This window comes from Pithys albifrons, chromosome 1 (genome assembly GCF_047495875.1).
Source record: "Pithys albifrons albifrons isolate INPA30051 chromosome 1, PitAlb_v1, whole genome shotgun sequence".
Taxonomy (NCBI): domain Eukaryota; kingdom Metazoa; phylum Chordata; class Aves; order Passeriformes; family Thamnophilidae; genus Pithys; species Pithys albifrons.
This window is the reverse complement of record NC_092458.1, coordinates 47489621-47510132: the sequence shown is the minus strand read 5'-3', so window position 1 is coordinate 47510132 and position 20512 is coordinate 47489621. Positions and strand designations below refer to the sequence as shown.

The 20512-nt window shown below is 36.5% G+C and overlaps 1 protein-coding gene across 1 annotated transcript in view; it reads right to left on the bottom strand.

The window, feature by feature from the left end:
* KLHL1 (kelch like family member 1) overlaps positions 1 to 14226 on the bottom strand; it is a 229987-nt gene extending 215761 nt beyond the window's left edge. The window contains exon 1 of the mRNA XM_071570584.1: positions 13736 to 14226. Within this exon, the coding sequence (XP_071426685.1) occupies positions 13736 to 14226 (491 nt within the window). The remainder of the gene's footprint in view (positions 1 to 13735) is intronic.
* Positions 14227 to 20512: the final 6286 nt, after the last annotated feature.

Below are 20512 nucleotides of genomic sequence, written 5' to 3'. Positions count from 1 at the left end.
TGTTGAACGATTGAGACTTGCATAGACATTTGAAGCTATTTTGAACTGTATAAAGTATTCTGCTTTCACTTATTTAGCTAATGCACATACTTTCATCACCAAATAGAAGTCTCATCTGGTGTAATATATGCCGTATCTTCTTTGTTCAGTTAAGCTATATTCAAATATTGAATATATTATGTTGGCTAGATGACTATTGTCTCTCTTTTGGATGCATAAAATTAGAATGGAGAAACTCCTGTTAGTAAACTAACATAGCACTGGAAAAACAAGGCTAAAAGAGCTTCACCAAAGTTGACTGCCCACAATTTTAGCAAAGAAAATGAGGAAAAGCTGATGAATTGTTTTAGACCTGATAATCCAATACACAAAAGTAATAGTATGAAAAGTTATGAAATGCCTTTTTAAAAGGTCACAGAGCAGGAACAATACACAGCATATGAAAAAATGTTTAGCAGAATAATAATACTGGGTGTTTGCCCCTATTAGGCTTTTAACAAAAAATATTTTTTTATATATGATTGCTACGCCTCATTTCCTTTTGACACTATATCTTACTGAGTAATCATCAGTAATGGAACATAAGATTGAAATACTATGTTGATAGTAAATGATAAACTTTAATACAAGACTAATTGAGCATATTTCTTCAAAAGGCATGGAATAATCTAAAAATCATCCACCTAAAACTTATCATTGTTATTGAAATCCTTGTCTGTTTTTATTCATATAACATGCATAAACATCAGAGACTCTAAAAAACAAAAGACTACGTAAGTGAGATAACTATACACAAGGAAGAACTTATGTGCACAAAAAAAGTACACAATTTAAAAATATTCATGTGGTGGCCAAATTCCCCAAAACAAGATCTGTGATCTTCAAATTAATAATAAAATACATTTTCCTTTTTCCTTGCAACCATCAAATCTTTTGATGGGATTTTGAGATTAATAATTTTCCAAAGTTCTAACAATGCTGTCGAACTTTGATAATTTCATGATCCAGAGTTCAAAAAAAACTAAATAAAAAGTCCTGATCAGTTCAAATCAACACATTCATTTGAATCATTTAGTACTAGATTTTGTAACATTCTTCAGGCTTTTAATGACATAATTATGATCTATGAAACAAACATTTGTTTTTAATGAGACTGTAAGATTTTTGTTCATATGCCACGGAGAATGCTTCAGTACTTTTGAAAATCCTAATTGTTAATATCAATAAATGGTAGCAGCGGAATCACTCCTTCCCACTATTTTTTAAAAAAATATTTTCTTACAAAAGATATTATCATGGAAAATTCATACTTAACACTGCTTTGTGTACAGGAAACAAACATCAGGTCTTTTTGATTGACCCACAGCAAACTGAATTAGAATAAAATGATCAAATTGTACACAACGGGGATTACTTTTTCCTACTTTTAACATATTTTGGTTTCCATTAATTTTCAAGCAAGCATAAAGAAATTTGCTACAAGGACTCATCTGAAAAGCTTAAAAATCAGACATTATTATATGAATTAGCATGAGATAAAGCAAATCAAGTATGGGAAAACAGAGGTTATGGCAAAAACACACATAACCTTACAGCAGAAATACTGGACAGCAAAGACAAGGCAGGCAACACATTTACAGAAATGGTCATCAGGATTACCTGGTTTAGAGCGATCCTTTAAATTAGATCGGCTTGAGATTGAGTTTTGATATTCTGAAACTTGTCTGCTGTACCTGACAAGAAGCTTGTGTTCTTTTGGTACACTTTTTAACCTACGTTTTGAGACAGTGTTCTGTTCCTGAAGAGAAAAACCTCTACAAAAATGGTCAAGGAGTAATTACAACTGCTGTTTACTCTGATATGATGCTGCAACTCAATTTCTGACAGAAAGATTGCCTGTTATGGTAACAGTAAAAAATCTTAAAAAATGAAATTTCTCCTGCATGCAAAAGAGAACTGCATTTTTCTGAGCTCCACCAGTGTCTCCTCCAATGTAATATTTTTATTGAAAAATAAAAAAGGCAATATAATTATTTTGGTGCTGTTTTTTTTCCCAGGAAAAACTGAAATAAGTAATACAAATTAAAAAAAAATAATTACTAATCAGCAAGGAATGTGAAATATATCTACTTCTTAATTTGATATGCTCAAGCATGCAGAAATGCAAGTTTTATTACGGTGTTGTGGCCTCAACAGCAAAGTTTGCAACAAATAATCAAAACATGACATTTGAAAAAGAGACAGCAACACTTTCAGAAATTAGTACTGTTTCTTGTTTTTCTATCTATATTTGTATACATAGAAACATACAACTGTGTATATGTCAAAATATGAAGACTCCTCGCCATTTAATGTTAAAAAACCCCAACATATTGATATTTTTCTGCTTAATTTAGGCTATAATCATACTTTCTTCCAAACTTTTAGCAGACAATGTTATCTGCATAAACTAGACAGAGAACCTGTCATCTACATCTCTTGGATGAGGTTGCTTTTTTCAACTGCCGTTTTCATGTGCTAACATAAAAAGCAAAACAAAACAAAAATCCGGAAGTATAATGAGCTTTTCCTACAGTACAGTACTCATGGGTGGCTCTGTTAAGACTACAGAAGCAGGCAAGAGAGAAAAACAAGACCCTGAAGAGAAAAGCTACTTGACTTCACCTTGCAAAATAACATATGCCTAGATACATCTATGTTGTAATAGAACACTTAGACTGCAGAAAAGAAAAATAAAATTAAAAAGTTCCTTCCAAGTTTACTTTTTCAGATTAATTAATCTCATCATTTGTAACACACAAAGGAAATTAATTCAACAACAGACTAAAGATTTAAGAAACACCTGTATTAGTTCTTAATCACAGAAATTTGGAAAGAAATCTTCCAGTGAATTTTCCCTTCTAATGTAAACCTCTCAGATTAGAGTTCATAAGATGAGGCACATTCCTTCCTTCCTCAATTGCTCCCTGCCTCTTTTCCCTACATCATTTTCAATCACTGCTACAAAGGAAACAGGACATTTCAGACAGCAATCTCCTTGATTAGACAACTAGGTTTGATTCTGTGAGTTACACTGTTAATGCTGTGTACTCATTCCTTATGAGAGGATTAGGAGCCTAGCACATAAAAAGATCTTATTTCAACTCTCAGTTTTACTAATGTTTGAAGCCTGTCATGAGAACAGTATCACCTGAAGAAAAGTCAACTTAACAACTTACATGGTGGCGAGAGAGATGGAACTAGAGATTACTTAGTGTTATTATGAAACTATACAAAACTTCTTTTAAGTCTTTATTTTGTATCTAATTCACTATCAGGAAGCAATGAACTTAATTCATTATATTTTCCACAATCTTTTTAAGATAATGAGAAATAGGACATCGAGTGGGATAACTGGAGGGGATAACAATGAAGTTAACAAAAAGGAAGACACTAAATTTCACATAATTATAACATTAAGAGTCTGACAAACTAAACACACAATTTTTCACTATGTACTTTAACTTTTTTATGAGTACTCCAGATAAATGTACTTCACTATACCACTTACTAGATGAAGATACGGGGTCATGCCTTTAAGGACTCAGACTCAAAATAGTTTCAGTATATAAGCTTCCCCAAGTAATTCAGTTAATATTGATATCACGTGGATTTTGTTTTGCAGGCTGTGTATCTGCTCATCTATTCCTATGGTTAAATTTTAGTACCAGCAGGGAATAGTTGATACATATTTTACTTGCTTTGTACTAAGTGCGACAGTTCTGCAGAAACCTTTCTAGACATTTGATCCTATTTGATATCTCTGCTGATTTTAATTATGACAGGATAGCAAGATGCATAATTTCATATTCATTTTCCAGAGGATGTCTTTTTTTTTCCCAAAATTATTGTGCATTCTAATTCTCTCCTGTAACATATGGGTGAATCATCTAAGACTTTTTTTCATCTTTATTTTTAAGGTGCATATGTGTTATTTCATTATTTATTCCTTATTGACTAGAATGAAATTACTGGGCACAAAAGAACCATATGAAGAGTACCAACGGATACAACTACTCTTCTTAATTTTTCATGTGAATGAGGCTTTCCTCTTCAACACTTTTCATAGCAGTCTTTTCATAAATTCCATTTCCATCCCAGATGAACAGTGTACAGAAGCATTTGCTTTCATGTACATTTCAATCCTCTCAAAGACTATTACATTTTCAAACAGAAGTCATTAATCTTCCAAATTAAAATAATGGCATCAAGATATTAAAAAACTTAATTCAGGATTAATTATCATCAAATACATTGGTAAAGGAATTGTTCATTAACAAACAATTATTTATTGACGCTTTTTCTATTAAAAAAATTTTCTGACTTGTGGCAGCAGTTTGAAGTCTTCATTGTCTAGCAACAGAAGACTAAAAACATTTTTTAAAAATTTCTCCTACTAACTGAAAATATGGAGTTGATTATTTAATATTGTTTATTTTTTTCTCTCTCTCCTTTATTTTCAGTCTCACACATATTTTGGAGTTATGTTTACTATTGTTACTTTGGAGCAAAGTTGGTATTTCTTTTGGGTTACTTCTGTTCTGAACTTCAAGTAATTGTTAAAAATGTAGGTTATTTTGTGCACAAGGTAATAGTAAATATTATGACAAAACGACTGACAGAGGAGAATCCTGCTTGCATAATAGAGCCACCAGACATTACATACAGAAGGCTTACATTTAGCATGATGATTGCTACTACAAAATTCTACAATATAAGTAACTTTACAAAAATAATCTTTCCAACATTCACAAACTATCATGATTTCATTGCATGAATAAAAAGATAGCAATGGATGTGGAGATTAGTCATGCTCTTTATCAGAAACAACTTCTGCTTTACTAGAATACAAGATACTTTGGTACACCATAGTTTCAAAATAATCACACAGCACAGCAAAACTACACATTAGGTATGGATCTTATTTTTTCTCCCTTGACATATTTGTACACTCTTTTTGTAAGTATGAATCACTTACACCATTGAAGAATCACCAGAAAGAATTAAGAACCCAAATAGGATTCAGTCCTAGGACTACATTTTGCAAAGAGGGTGTGTGTGATTATTTCCGTTCAGATAAAGTATCTGTTGTGATCCTTTATTTGATTTGCTTTTGTGTTCCTTTATGAGTTTTGCACAAAGTAACATTAAAGAGTAGAAAAAAGATACTAAGGTCAAAACAATGCTGCTTTTTCCATATGGTTAGTGGGAGAAAGAATAAAAACCCATGACAGGCAAATACAAGTGTCCCAAAAGGTTGAATATTTTAATGCTGATAAGACACAGTAAAGCAGAAAACTTGACAGCTAAAAAAAAAAAAAAAAGAATGAATGGCAGGCAATGTGTACCATGAGTTAAGTCCTGCTACTTATTAGACAATATGAAAATCAGTGACTTGTTAAACTCAGACAATCACTTCAGTCTGATAAAGACTGTCAGTTTAGATTCCAGAAATAATATTTAAGTTTTCAAAGAGACATTTACGTCTTTCAAATTTATTTTGAGAAAATGGCAAAGGCCAAAATATAAAATCTCTTACATTCAATCAGATCTAATATTATGTTTCATTTCTAACAATTCAATTTTAATACAAGTTCAACCAAATAAGTCTAAACTTTGAAATTCAGATCACATTGAACCAAGTCTTAATTCTCTCCGCATATTTCTGTTTCTTTCTGAGAATTAAATACTCACATTCATCTTTTATTTTCCATTTTGTTTTATTAATTAAAGTCAGCATTTTTCACAGGTCAAGTGGAACAGGTGAAATTCACATGAAGGAGTGAAAGTGGAAATCTAGAGATAAGATGTGCCTAGATACGTGAAAGAATGGATTCTGGATCCTAAGTTCTAGAAAAGGAGTTTGTGACAGCCAAAATGTGGCAGGAAGATATATAATAATGGACTGAAGATCGATGAAATAGGAGGTATGACTACACTGGTCATAAACTTACAGTAATCCTCACCATTGCTAGTAGTTCAGTTCAAGACTTTGGCTGCAAATAGGAGATAAGGAGAGAACAACTTGATACTGACTTGGAGTATGTATTGAAACTCACAGGTATATTTTAACATGAATATTGCAGAAACTTACTTTGTTTTGTTTATTATGTAGCAAAATGTTTTCACTTATTATTTTGTAATAATTTAAAAGAGTATTTTTAAAGTGTAAATTATAATAATGTTTTAAATTCTTAGTACAGTTAAAGTTTTCAAAAATGGTTAGATAAAGATTTTAAATACTAATAGAAAAAAATTATAAGCTTTAATAAAACTCTTACCAAAACAATAGTACTTTATTCTTTTGCATCTGTGTTTGTCTTAAATCATCAATTTTATGATTTTTTGAAATAAAGATCAGAAATTTTAGGTACAGCTGAAATTATATTTTTGGTAAAGTTTAGGTTTTGGGATTTGGGGGATCTTTTTTTCAGTATTACTAGGGATAACTACATAGTTATTTATCTTTCTGTGGAAGTTGCAGCAGTTCTCAACTTTTCAGAGGATAAATTTCCTTCCTAAAAGTTTTAATCGCATCTAGTTATTTCCCTAGTGTGACTAGTTTGTTTCAGGTCATCAGTCCTGTATTCTAAAAAATCCTTCATACACCACTAGGAAATCTGTGTATTAAGTAATTCTGTCAAAATATCATAGTATGATATTTAAGGACCAGTTTTCACCTAAAAAATACAAGCTTGAGATATAAAAGGAGAGAGCAAACTCTTAAGCCCTTGCAACAGGGTACAAAAAAATACATGTCACAAGGATAAGTCGTAGCTGCTAGAAAGTGGGTTAAGCATATGTAACCTAACTATATCAGCACCATTTTAATTAATTTAACACAGCTTCCAACAATACACTCTATTTTTTTTCCATGTACAATATTTAAGTGAACTTCGCTGCTCACAAAAATATTATAGAGGAACAAACCCTAGTGCATAGAAATCTACATATTAAAAATATCCATGTGTGTAAAAAGATATAAATTTTATACACATATTCACTTTTAAAGTATGTATATATTATGATGTTTATATAAAGACAGAAATGCAGATGATACATTTTTATTTGTGCTCATATAGACCTATATGCGTTCCTACTATTATTATTCCACAATTGGTTTTATTGAGATAAGAAAAATTATATTCAAGCCAACAGTATTTCTGGAGGCTTACCTAGAAAGATTCAGCATCAACTGGATTTCCCAAAGACAGCTATTCTTCCTTCTACTTGCTGTCACTTTTACTATGAAAAGAATGAACAGCATTTCCCTTTTCTAATGCTCTTTGACGCTACCCTTAAGAAAACCACAGTTTTACAGGTACTTTGCTGAATTAATAAGTCTCAGTGCAACTGATATTTTCATTGTCAAATATCTTCTTAATGTTTAAAGTTTTGGAAATATTTCTGCAAAGCAGAGCATGTATTTTTAAAAATCAGTCCAGAGGGAAAAAAGCCATTGGTTTTATCAGTGTTTAAAGTACATGGATAACAACCAAAAATGTGTCAAATCTTTCTTTCTAGTGCATTTAATGGGCCATGTTGTGGAGCAGCATCCATATTTTTATTGAGGTGAGAGATTTGATCTTTACTAATGCTATGAAAATGTACCAAGATTCAATAAATTATATCCTTTTATTCTACCCTTTTAAAACAGTTTTAATTTTCAATGTAGACTTCAAATGATGCTCATTTTCTCAAGTTTAATCGAACATTAAACATTTAAATTGAACATTTAAACCTGAACTAGCCACTTTACACTACTGTTACACTCAATGAAGAGAAACAGACGCATCTGGAAGATAATTCACCTTGTTCTAAAATGCGCATTTAAGAAAGCGAGGAGATGAGATAAATCCCCATCACAGACTGAACAAATTACTCAAACTAAAGTGTCTTGCTGACCCATTAAATATAGCAAATAGTACCATCAACGTAGCAGCAACTGATGAAACAGGTCAGAGAACAAAGTAAAACCGGGAGCTAAAGTGGTTTTATTAAAACTGACAAAGGAGCAAGAGGAAGGTGTAAATGATACTGAAATTCCAAGATTAGGAAATAGTTGGAGAGAAGCAGAAGAATGAGAGGTCTGAGAAGCTGGTAATGACTAGGGGAAATTTGACTTTACTTTTAGAAGTATGTGGGACAAGATATAGGAAAGAATGGATAGCATGTAACCTGGTGAGTAGATCAACTAGGCAGATGGTAAGAGAAGTCAGTAAAATCAAATAACACGGTCTGGGTAAGGAACCCAGCATTTGAATAAAGCAGTCAGGTAAATCCTTTGAGACTGCAGAAAGAAGAAAAAAAGCTGGAATAAGATACAGAAGGAGAATATATAATCCATTAAAAAAAAATGTAACAAAAAGAAGAAGTTTGGGAGCACTAAGAAGAAAATATGAGTCTTTGGTTGTCACTAGAATCCCAAATGCTGCAGAAGACTGAAAACTTGCCATCCCTTCAGCTGATGAATTCCTCAATCTTTCTGCAGAGAGAGCATGCAATCACCACTGTAATTATATACATAAAAATTAAGAACTTTCTTTTGCTATCAGTTATTCTCAGTTCAAGTGGCTAAGGGGTATACAATGAATCCTCAAGTTTCAGTCCTGCATCCAAGTGGTGGACAAAAGTAAATGAAGTTACCTGTGTGTTCTTCTTGTTAAAAAATCAAACAAACAAACAAACAAAAAAGCCAGACAAATTGCTAAACAGCCAGCTTTAGAAACACTGTTCTAGGAGCAGCAAAGCCAGACTTTACAGTTAGGAAATTCTAGACTTAAATTTTCCTTGTAACTTATCTAATTCTGTCCACACACATATAGTCTTTAGCTGTGTTACCTGGCACTACTTCTATTACCAGATTCTTTTGCACAGAACATAGATCCTCTGAGAATGAATAAGAACTCTGGGGGAGAAAGGTGTGTGGTCTGTGTTGTGTAGGAACCCTGCTTTTTTTGTTGTGAAAGTTAAAAGAATAAAAGCATAAAATTAATATAACCATTTTTAAAAGTTCCATAATCAAGCTGAAAAACCCCTAAATTATCCTCTTCTGATTCCATAACCTAGAAATGGAGTGTTCTATGATCTATATTCCACCCCAAGCATTAAATTGCATTCTTAAAAAAGCCTTGTACATGAGATAGCCAAGTCAATGAAAAATATAAGCAGCATTGAATTTTAGTTCTTTAGTATCTAATTTTAGGATCTCACTATCACAGCTGAAGCCATGGTTCTAATTTGGATAGCACCTCGGAAAGGCCATACCATGATCATTAGTGAAAATACTTAAAGGTGTGAGAGCTCACAGGATAGACTAAGACACAGGAAGGTGTCTGGATTCCCCTCTTTTTGTAAGCTCATGTACTGTGATCAGAGGTGTAAATGGGAAACACCTTTTACCAAGAAACCAGAGACCAGAATCCTCCCATGTGTCTAGATACATGTGCAACAGTACATTAAGTACTTAAGTTGCAAATTTTGATGACAATCTTATCTACATTTTCTGAAATGATCAAAATATTTTCTAATTAAATTGGAAAGCTGCACTGAGATTGTTGCTTATTCTGACAGGTTTGAAATTCATAACTTTCTATAGCAGTATGCTAACCACAAGGCTGCAAAGTTGCTAGGAGAAAAGAAGAAAGACTTGAAAGTAATAAAGAATAATGGGCAAAAAGCATCAAAATGCAGGATTTGCAGGCTCAGAACAAAAAAAAAATACAAAAGAACTGCTTATACAAAAGCTTTGATACCTCAGATTAAACATGCACATTTTTATGTTCTTGATTCTACCCTGATCATTATTATTACTCCTTATCAAATAATGATTTAAGTAAATACTTTTCATCATAGAGACTTGTAAACTAGATTTCTCAATTAATGATGTAATTTAAAAAATCATGCTATCGCTTATTAACCTTTTGGATTTCCATTAATATTGAATTTTTTACTTCTCAGTGACAAACTCAACAGAAACAGTGTAAAATACTTTCCTCCAGACTTTTCCTAGTGAAGCAAGATTTGAGTGTGAAACTCTGCTGTGTGAGGTGGGCACAGTACCCAGTCCTTTCACTTCTTGCTTTACAGTACACTGCTAGACAGTATCTAATGCTGGAAAGATTTGACATCTTCTTTAAGAAGCTGTATTTTGATATTCTTGTATGTTTTATGAAAGACTCCTGCAACATCAATACTTGCTTTATGTGGATTAGGCAAACAAAATGTTAATTGAATCCCATGTTCCCCATTCCTCTTGCACACAACCAGAGGAGTCTGGGACTCCTTTGCAGAAAGGCACTACTGAGTGTAGTGGTGAACGGTGTTGAGGGCTCCTGAAAAATTACATCTTCGTAGGATTTGGACAGCGTAACATGCAAAACATGCTACCATTCACTGAGGAAGGAGGGATGAAAATACTGATTTTCTTTGCTTATTAAGTGAATACCATTCATGTTGAAGGTTGATTAACATGTCAGATGGAAAAACCTATTGTGATCATGCAAAATCTCCATTAAAAGCTAAGGGGAGCTGACAGTTATATAGTGAATTTTCATACTGGGATTTTCCAAGCATTCTGTGGGTGATTTATAAATCTTATTTATAAATTCATTTTATAGGGTTTTTTTTCCTACAGCTTTGTCTTAGAAAATGAAGATCAAAATAGAATCTGCAGTTACTGACAATTTTGTCATGCTGGCTCTAACCAATTTGATATGAATGTTTTCAAGCAATTTCAAGCAAAGAGTGTTTTAACACTAATTGTTAACTGTAAAACATTTTTTTTGCTTTACAGATATGATATAGAGCATAGAACAATGAGGTAAGTACATTATAATGTGCATGGTCTAACCCTTCAGTCTTCTTAGTGCCAATGGGACTATCTACATAACCTTACTTATGCACACATGTACCTGCACAATTGACAAGACAGAATGTTCTCTAGAAGCATGCAAAAAAACCAAATCAATTAGGTAGAATGTACTATTACTGAGCCAAAACCTCTCATTAAATAAATCCCACAATGTCTAATAGATTAAAATTAAAATCAAGATTTCGAGATCATTCAGCTTAGCATTTAACTTACATGTGAAAACAGTAACTAAAAATGAACAAAAAAAACAAAACAAGGGATTCTGCATCTAAGATGAGTTGAAAAAGGATTCCAGTACAGAATTGAAGCTGACAGGAGCACCTGCAAAAAATAAATGAAAATAAAACAAACCAACCAAAACAAACAAAAAATAAACAAACCAAAAAAAAGCAAACCCCAAACAAACAAAAAACTTGACCAAAACTCTTTTGGGGGTGCAAGCATATCAAGATCCCAAGTAGACACTAAAAGGAAAAAATAAGAAGTAATTTTCACTTCTACATACTTATCAATAGTAGAGATAGTAAAAAATTTATTATTCTTAACCATAAAAGCAAAGCAAATTTGTTAACCTGCTCATGTTATGTCCTACGACTGGGAACCTAGCTAATACTGCCCAGAGACCTTCTGTTGATAACATCTGAAATAATGTCCACATGGTCTATACTGGAACATATCCAAATGTTGAATTCTCACCATTTTCACATGACAAAATTATTGCTTTTGAAATAGTCCTAAAATATTAAAGTGGTTGTTAAATATGTGCAGGATAAAATACAGTCAATGAGTTATCAAATTTACACTCTCTGTACGAACAATTCAGGTATATGCCTAAAGGCTTGGTGGAAGTCCCACATATTCATCTGTTTATGTATTTGATAGCATCTGTCATTCCAGACTGAATAGTAGTTAACGTATCATATAGTCACAGTGAAATAAAGAAGCTGCTGTCAATGATAAAAAGACTAATCTCTACAAAAGGAGTGAGACATAACCTGCCAGGACATTAGAAGATTCTTGGATCACTTTCAACCACAGCACTGCCATTTTTGCAGCACTTGACAGCTTCTTGCCATAGCATTCAAAGTTCATACAGGTAAACAAAAGGTTCTTTGATAGAGAAACAGAAAAGCAAGTCTTAGACTCTAAAATTGTATTAAACATTTTGAGGCATTTTCATTATTAATAAAATAGTCTCTTCCTGCCTTAGTTATTTTAAATCTGAACACATTTTAGCAAGCTCCTTCAAAAGGACTGGGAGCTACTGATGACTAGATGTGTTGTTTCAGTAGCAATGAATGAAGAACATGAAATAAATGGATTATTAAAATCAAGAGTAGTAAGCACAGTAATCAGATACATATTGTCACAGAGTATATATATTCTAGTAAATCAGCTGTTATGGACAAACTAAGTAGTGACATTAAAACTCAGTAAGCTTCAGCCACTATGCAGATCTCTACAGATTCGCAAATCAGTGACACCTGATATAACGTCCATAGAATGAAATTATATCTGTACTAGGTTTTAACCTCTTCTATTCAGTCAAAAACTTTGAAGAGATAATTTTAAGGTTGGTTTTTTACCTGTTTTTATAGTGTCTCTTGATAATTTGTATTGGATCCCAGGATAAGCATTTTCTTGTTGCTCAGAATAACTTTCAATGTTCATAAAAACTTCAGCATTACTTTTTCTTTAAAAAAGTACGCTAAGTCACTTACCACTTATTCCACGTTTTTAAATTAATGTTAACCGACAAAACTATAAAGAGATTCAAGGAGAGAATATATGCCTTAGGTCTGTCTGAAAAAGCTTAAAATATACAAATCTATACGCACATGTATGTTTAGCTACAGCTCTATTAATCCCAACATGTGCACAGTACTGGCTCTTGTTCTAATAAAATATTTAATACTATATGCTTCACTTTCAATATGAAGAACACAAATCACTTTTTTCATTTCTGTTTAGAAACAGAACTGTACTTTCCTTAGGAAAGGGAAATCAAGTAATTTTAACTATAGGGAGGTAGGGACAAGCAGAGTTAAAGCAATGAATCATTTTACCCTCAGGACTACGTGAATCAGAGTGTTTCTGACAGCTTTGTGTTAGCTACATTTCCTTCTTCTAATGATTTTAATTTCTTTTTCGGCTAGAGGCGAGAAGGGCAGGGATTGACCAAAAACAGCAATTCAACATTAACAGATTAATATTGCACTCAAGAACCTGGATGTGTCTTACTTGTTCTTACATCTCAGGTGTCATTCGGTTGATGACTCGTAAAACCAATTATTTTTTTTTCTTTGAGGTAGGCTGTTAACACGGTTTAGCCACTGAGTCCCAGAAAAGCGGACGTTTTCACTTTTGAGCTTTCATCTGGCATTCCCACACTCTGAACGTCACCTCCCTGCTGGCGTTTTAATGAACTTCTGAGAAAGTTGAATAACGACGATGCCCAGCGCGGACTGACGGCTTTGCGAGGCGCCTGTGCTCGGGCCAGCCCGCGAGCACGGGCAGCCCAGGGGCAGGGGCAGCCCAGGAGCAGGGGCAGTCCAGGGGCAGGTCAGTGGCTGTCGTAGGGCTGGATCCTGACCATGAAGCTCGCCGGTCTCTCCCGGAACCCTCGGGCAACACCCAGCCGCCCTTCCCGCTCCGCGGGGCGCCCCTCCGTCCCTAAACCTTACCAGTTCAGACGGAGGAACCTCCCGCCCCCAACTCTCCCACCCTCCCGCAACAACGCCGGCAACACGGCCCGTCCGCTCCCCCGCCCCGCCGCTGCCTGGCGGCCGCGATCCCACCCCCAGGGCGCTGCCGCTGCCCTACCTGTGCCCGCATCCGTCACCTGTTGCCCGGCCGCCTCCATTCGCGCAGCCCCCCGGCGCCTCCTCTCGCTCCGGCGGCTCCAGGGGCTTCTCGGGCTCGCAGGTCACCTCCATCCCGCCGGGCACCGCCTCCGCCTCCTCCTCCTCCTCCAGGGACTCCACGTAGAAGACAGTGCGAGTCGGCGGCGGTCCCGGCCCGTGCCCCGTGGCCGGGCGGCCGCCGGCGGGCAGCAGCGTCCCGTTGGGCGGGCTGGCCGTGGTGGCCGCCGAGGAGGAGGCGGAGGAGGCGGATTTCTTCCAGAACACGCCGCTGCCTCTCTCCTGGCTCTTCAGCAGGCGGCTCTGGCTCGGTCCCCAGTGCTCGAAGCTGCTGTCGGGCGGCAGGCAGCCGCCCCCCGCCGGGCCGCTCGCCGGCGAGGGGTGGCTGAACAGTTTCCAGCGGAGACGCAGGATGTGCTTCACGTCGAAATCTTTCCTGCCGGAGCCGGACATGGTGCCGCGGCGGGAGGGGGTCGGGCGCGGGCTGAGGCGGGACTCACGGCGACCAGGCAGCGCCAGGCGGCGGCAGCGGCGGCGGCTCCTCCGGGCAGCGCTGCGCTAGTAGGGCGAGGGGTGGCAGCCGCCGGGAGGAGAGAGATGAGCGCACACACCAGTGCAGAGAGAGGGAGAATGGAGAGCTGGAGAGATGCACAGAGTCTAGAGATACCCAGCTGAGAAGGGAGAAAGAGAAGGAGAGATGTCCGGAGCTGACGACAATTGTACGGTGATCAGTGGAAAGGGGAGGAGAGAGGCAGAAATGAGAGACACCTCTCAGGGGAGACGGGCACTTGCGAGGGAAGTGCGGGTAAGGGAGGCTGCGACAGCGCTCTAGTCTGATAAAAGGGGGAGCGAGCTACAGCCCGGAGAGGAGCGGCGGCGGTAGCAACAGCGGGAGGCAGCTGGCACCTCCTCGCTCTCTTACAGCTCCGTGACCGAGCGCAGCCAGAGAGGAGAAAGTCACTGGAAAGCCTCTCTTCACCTCCCACCTTCCCATCCCATTTTTCCGGGGAGTGCCATGCCTGCCGTTATCTGGGATGGCAAAGCCTGAGAGCTGGCACAGAGAGAAACCGGGGCTCCTTATATACACTGTACGTAGGAGGGAAGAAAAAAAAATCCCGCCCGTGAGGCTGTCAAGGTCCTCAGTATACAATTTTCTGTCTATCTCGACGCCTTTCACCGAACCGCCCCCTCCCCTGCATGTGACGCAGATGTGCTCTGGGGCCGTCAGTGTGAAGAGACAGAGAGAGGAGGAGATGCTTCATGCTTCCTTGTTCAAGTAAGTCGACAGGTCACGAACTATCCCTCACAGCCTCTTCACCCTCTCGCCTGTGCAGGTCTCCTCACCTTGATATTTTGGTTCTGAGAGCGTTGTGTGTAAGTGGGAGCAAAATAAAGTGAAACAACAAATGCATCATCAGCAGTAAACACAAAGATGGGAATCGTAGGAGTACAGAGTAAATAGAGTGCATGCAGACTGGATGAGGTTACAGGTTAACGATTCATTCTGCAGGCTCCATTCATTAGCCTGTGGGCTCAGTGCTGCTGTACCAGTAGAAAACCTTGGCTAGAGGGACAGTGTGTCAAACAGAAATAGCACTACACATCTGCTTCTTACCTTTTATATCTGCTCCTAATGCAGTCTGACAGTGCTAAACCCAAGGGAGGTTCCTTTCACAACAGAAGAGATCTGCTTAGTAACATCTGCCTGGTTGGGAGGGGTGTCACAGAGTACACTGTGTCTGGGACATAATTACAGAATTAAAAGCTTTATGGTGAAACATAGGAGAGGGATATGGGGGGGAAACTACATACCTGCTAGCTCACGAATCCCTATGTGTGAAAAAGTGGCTGCAATAAGATGATACACAGAATACATGATATTCACCTGTACCTTAGGAAGTAATATTTTAGAAGAAGATTTATCCCCAGGAAAATGATGAAAAGGGAAAAAGATTGTGTTTTCCCCCAATAATCTTTGCATTGGCCAGCTTCACCCAGCAGCAACTAAGTTACCAAAAGTTTGTTACACTAACTCTGTGAAATCAAGAAACAAGGCTGAAAGAATTATTTCCCTCAAACTGGATTTTTTTAACTCATCATTCATAAAATACTATAGCATGAAAATTCCTCCAGAGAAACACAAAAATCAAACATTAATTAACAATTTTATTACTGTTATATTTACTTTATGACTGACATATATTACTGTTTAGTTAATCCATGAAGTAGTGCTTCTGAGTATAAACCAATACTAGGGTTTGTGTTTAACATTAATAAAAGTTCTGGATTTAATACTACAAGAATTCAGGGCACCAAGTCCTACTTTCAAAGAAAGAAAAATCACTACTGTGCATTTTAAATATTGATTTATGCCACAACAGCTGGACTGAAAACTCTCTGGTGCCTCAACTTTGCTCTCAATATTCAGTGATTAAGAAAAAAGTAAAAAACATTCTAAAGTAAACAGAAGAGACAGCTCATTTTTATCCAGGAACTGATCTGACTGAGTATATGGTGCTTAGGAGAGCAGCAGGAAGAAAAGCCTAAAAATCTTCATCTGGGATAGGACAGATGAAACTTTCATAATTTTTGAGACTCTAGAAATGTGTCTCTCTTGATGATGTATATGAAATCATGGCTACTTAATGTCTAGTTACAGTTACAGGCTTTAAAAATGTGGATATGTACATAACAATTTTAAGCAATTAATACGTAGCAGTATGCTATCTCTTCTGCATTTAATACCTTCTGACTGATTAGGACAATTCAGATATACAATCTGATTTGAGGAGAATTGCATCATTTCCTTCTTTTATTATAAATATTAGTAATTTTAAAATCTGCATTTATATTTAAACTGATCATTTGATGTGAGCAGTTGATAAGTTAGATGCTCTATCTTCAGCTACATAGATAAATATAAATGAGAGAACATTCCAACAAAATATATTTTTTAAATATACTTCAGAGGTCACTCAGTGAATATATATAACAGTATCACCCAAGAAAAGTGATTCTGGTTTTTTATCACCATTCCACCAGTGCAAATTGTCAAGCAATTAAGTGAAATAAAGCTAAAAAATACTTCAGGTTGTTTGTTATTCATATGTTTTTATTTCAGTTATGTCAGTAACTGAAATAGTGTCTTGCGTTTATTTTTTTTTGTAATTAAAATCTCAGCTCTTTGATATGTGTAGACATTGACATACATTTTAGCATTACTTGATTCTTTCGTATTTTAATACATAAATACTATTTGGGCTAAGACATGCACTCATTTGGTATGTATATCTGATTTTTCCTGCATGAAGATGTATGAACACAAGTATCATAAAATGAAAACTGGAGAACTTCTTGATTATCTTAGTTCATATCACACTCACAATTATTTTGTCAATGTGCAGTAAACAAGAGCTACCCCCAAAAATAGCTACACTGGAGTACTCATTGTCAGTATATACAGTTAATTAATAAATTGGTTTCCTGAGCTTGAAGAAAAATAATTAAACAGTTTGATGTAGTTAGGCTTTCACAGTTTCTTGTCTTCATGTGTCCCTGTGAACACTTTTGACATATGCCAGTGGAGCAAAGAACATATTACCACATGACAAGAAGAACACAAAATGTCTTTCAGTTCAAACTTCTTGTATATAAAAAGATTAACTGTGCAGATTGTCTAGACTTGCTTCTCCATCCAAGAGAAAAAGTAATGGTTCTCTACTGGAATTCTAGGGACCTTGCTCATAAAATTACAATAAAATAATTAGTTTACTAGTCAAATATGTCTTAATCTACTCATATCGGTTGACACAAACGTATGAACAGAACTATGAAATTTCAAGTGTCTTTTAAGTTGTCAAAGGGAATCATTTTGATGTCTAACATCCTTCCATCCATACCTTATATGTTCCATGAAGTATAGCCAAAATAATAGTAATATAAGCATGAGTAAACTTTTTCATGTCTGTTGATTGCATACTGTGTATCACACTATTTTTTGTTTATTAAACAGCATGTTTCTAAACTTCCTTACCTAATGTAGTTTTCCAGGATTATTCATTGCTACTGGAATCTTGAACAACTTTACAGACTGCTCAAAAGTGTTCATGGCTCTTTTTTCTTTATTTATTAGTCAGTCAAACAGATGAAAATTGTTAGTCTTTATGTTCCTGTTATGAGTCAGATTCATGACACTTTGTGTTTTTGTCTTTCTAATGCTCTTCAAATGAAATAAATTCACATATTCATGTCCCTAAGGAAGTCTCATGCTCATGTTTTGTAGGAAAAATGGCCTGGGGATATATATCCTATTAATAAATCTTCCAAGTGGTAAAGAGCACTTCCAAAGAGAAGAACCTTGAAGTATGTATCCAAACAAGCCCGATTTTATTAACCCTCTTTTTCCATTGCAAAAATTGGGAGCACTGTTTATTTTTAGGCAGGTGTTTTACATCAAGCTGTTTACGTATTGTACCCCAGAGAGAACTGGTGTATCAGGAATAAGGTAAGGTTGTACTTGCAGTTACTGATTGATAAAAAAAGCAACAGAGGAAACATCATGCAAAGAAACCCCTTAGGGTTATAAGTAGTCCTAGTCTATGTGAGTCTATATACTATGTAAGGTCAGAAGATACACAGTGAGTCTGAGGGTGATGATTATATGTTTACTGTGGAACAATAGTTATTAATGAGATGGGATATACCTCTCAGCAAATTAAAAAAATGAGGGGTAATTTTGTTGCTGAATTTTATCCTGTCATGTGTTTTTAATCCAAAAGACACTAAATTTAGCTGAGAACAAGCACACAAAAAATGAGAGGGCACTTTGCTTTGGATAAGGATGGTTACTAGAATGAATGATTTTAAAATGACTTTCAAACAATTCTCACTTGAATGCAGGAATTCCCACGTGAATGAATGAACATGCACTTCAGCTATAAAGACGCTTATTTTGTGGGTGGTTAATTATACATTCAGAAGATAGAATCTGAGGGTGTTAAAAATGCTGTGAAACAGAAGTACAGAATAACCAAGCTAAAGTAAATAGAGAAATAAATTGATGGGACTAGACATCCATTGACATACAAAAGCTAGTTGACTTAAAAACCTAGTGCAGAGAGTATCTGTGTTAAATGATAAGTAATTCGTGCTTTAGAATTATTCTTTAAACTTTTTGTGTGTACAAGCCTTTGAAGAAGCTTTATAACGTAGATAAATTCTGAGTCTGTTTGGATAAATAACCTGAAAAACACTGGGAATAGATGGTAGTAGGGAGAAATTTAACAGTTATGTTGTTTATAATGTATACTAATAATGCTATGGCATTGTTGTGACTCGGGGAGTTTCAGCTTATTAGGCTGATTTTCTTACCATAATAATATATTTAAAATACTACAGATATGCCTACACTTATTGACTGTGATCATTTTCTAATGGCAAGAAAGGAATAACAAAACCAGACAAAAAGTAAATTGGGGCTGATTCACTTGTCAGTGCATCCGTGTGGTTTTTTGTAGTGAGTTTTCAACCGAAATTGAACTTTTGAGAATGATTTGCCTTCAGTAAGTTGAAAGGTTAAATGATGCTATTTCTCAAAATTAAAAGTTGAGTTAGCATAGCACAGGCTAGGATTCTGAAAATGCAGTGACATAACCAGATACATTTATTTCCAGGTGATAACAAAAATTACTTCTCCATAGTTGTTGTTGAGTGCCTCCTTAGTAATGGTGGGTAAAGTAATGATATATGAATTGCTGCTAGAGATTTGAACAGATACATTTTATTCTGCATTGCAGGAGCCTAGAAGAGCAGTCACTTATTTTAGCTTGAGGGACAGTCATTTTTTGATCCATTTCATTATGATCACAACCAGTTATATAAACACACCCTAAAGCAGTTTTTAAATGGTCAGAGAATTTCACTTAAGGAATGCTGCTTGATTTGTCATGGATAAAGATTCACAAGTAAGTTAAAGTTAGAGAACATGCCCAGCACACAGCTAGATAAACACATCATGTGGTGGGTGAGCAACTAGGTTACAGGTTGAGCACAGAGGGTAATAGTGAGTGGGGAAATATCAGACTGGTGCCCTGTCACTAGTGGGGTTCCACAGGGCTCCATCTTAGGTCCTGTGCTCTTCACCATCTTCATAAATGACTTGGATGCAAGACTGGAAGAAATACTAAGCAAGTTTGCAAAAACACAAAACTGGGAGAAGCTGTTGACTCCCTTGAAGGCAGGGAGGCCCTGAAGAGAGACCTCGACAAATTAGAGAGATGGACAATCACCAACCAGATGAAGATGAGCAACGAAAAGTGCTGGATCCTGAACCTGGGATGGGGCATCCCCAGATGTACAGGCAGACTGGGGAATGAGATGCTGAAAAACAGGTCCATGGAAAAGAACCGGGGGGTCCTGGTCGATGGCCATTTGAATATGAGTCAGCGGTGCCCTGGCAGCCAGGAGGGCAAACTGTGTACTGGGGGGCATCAGTCACAGCATCACCAGCCAGTTGAGGGAGGTGATTGTCCCACTCTGCTCTGCACTGGGGTGGCCTCACCTTGAACATTGTGTGCAGTTTTGGACACCACAATAAAAAAAGATATTAATTATTAGAGAATGTCCAAAGGAGGCCAACAAAGATGGTGAAGGGCCGTGAAGGGAAGACGTATGAGGAGCAGATGAGGTCACTTGTGTGGGTGTAATCCTTTGTCGGGGTAAAGTAGATTTGCGATGGTCA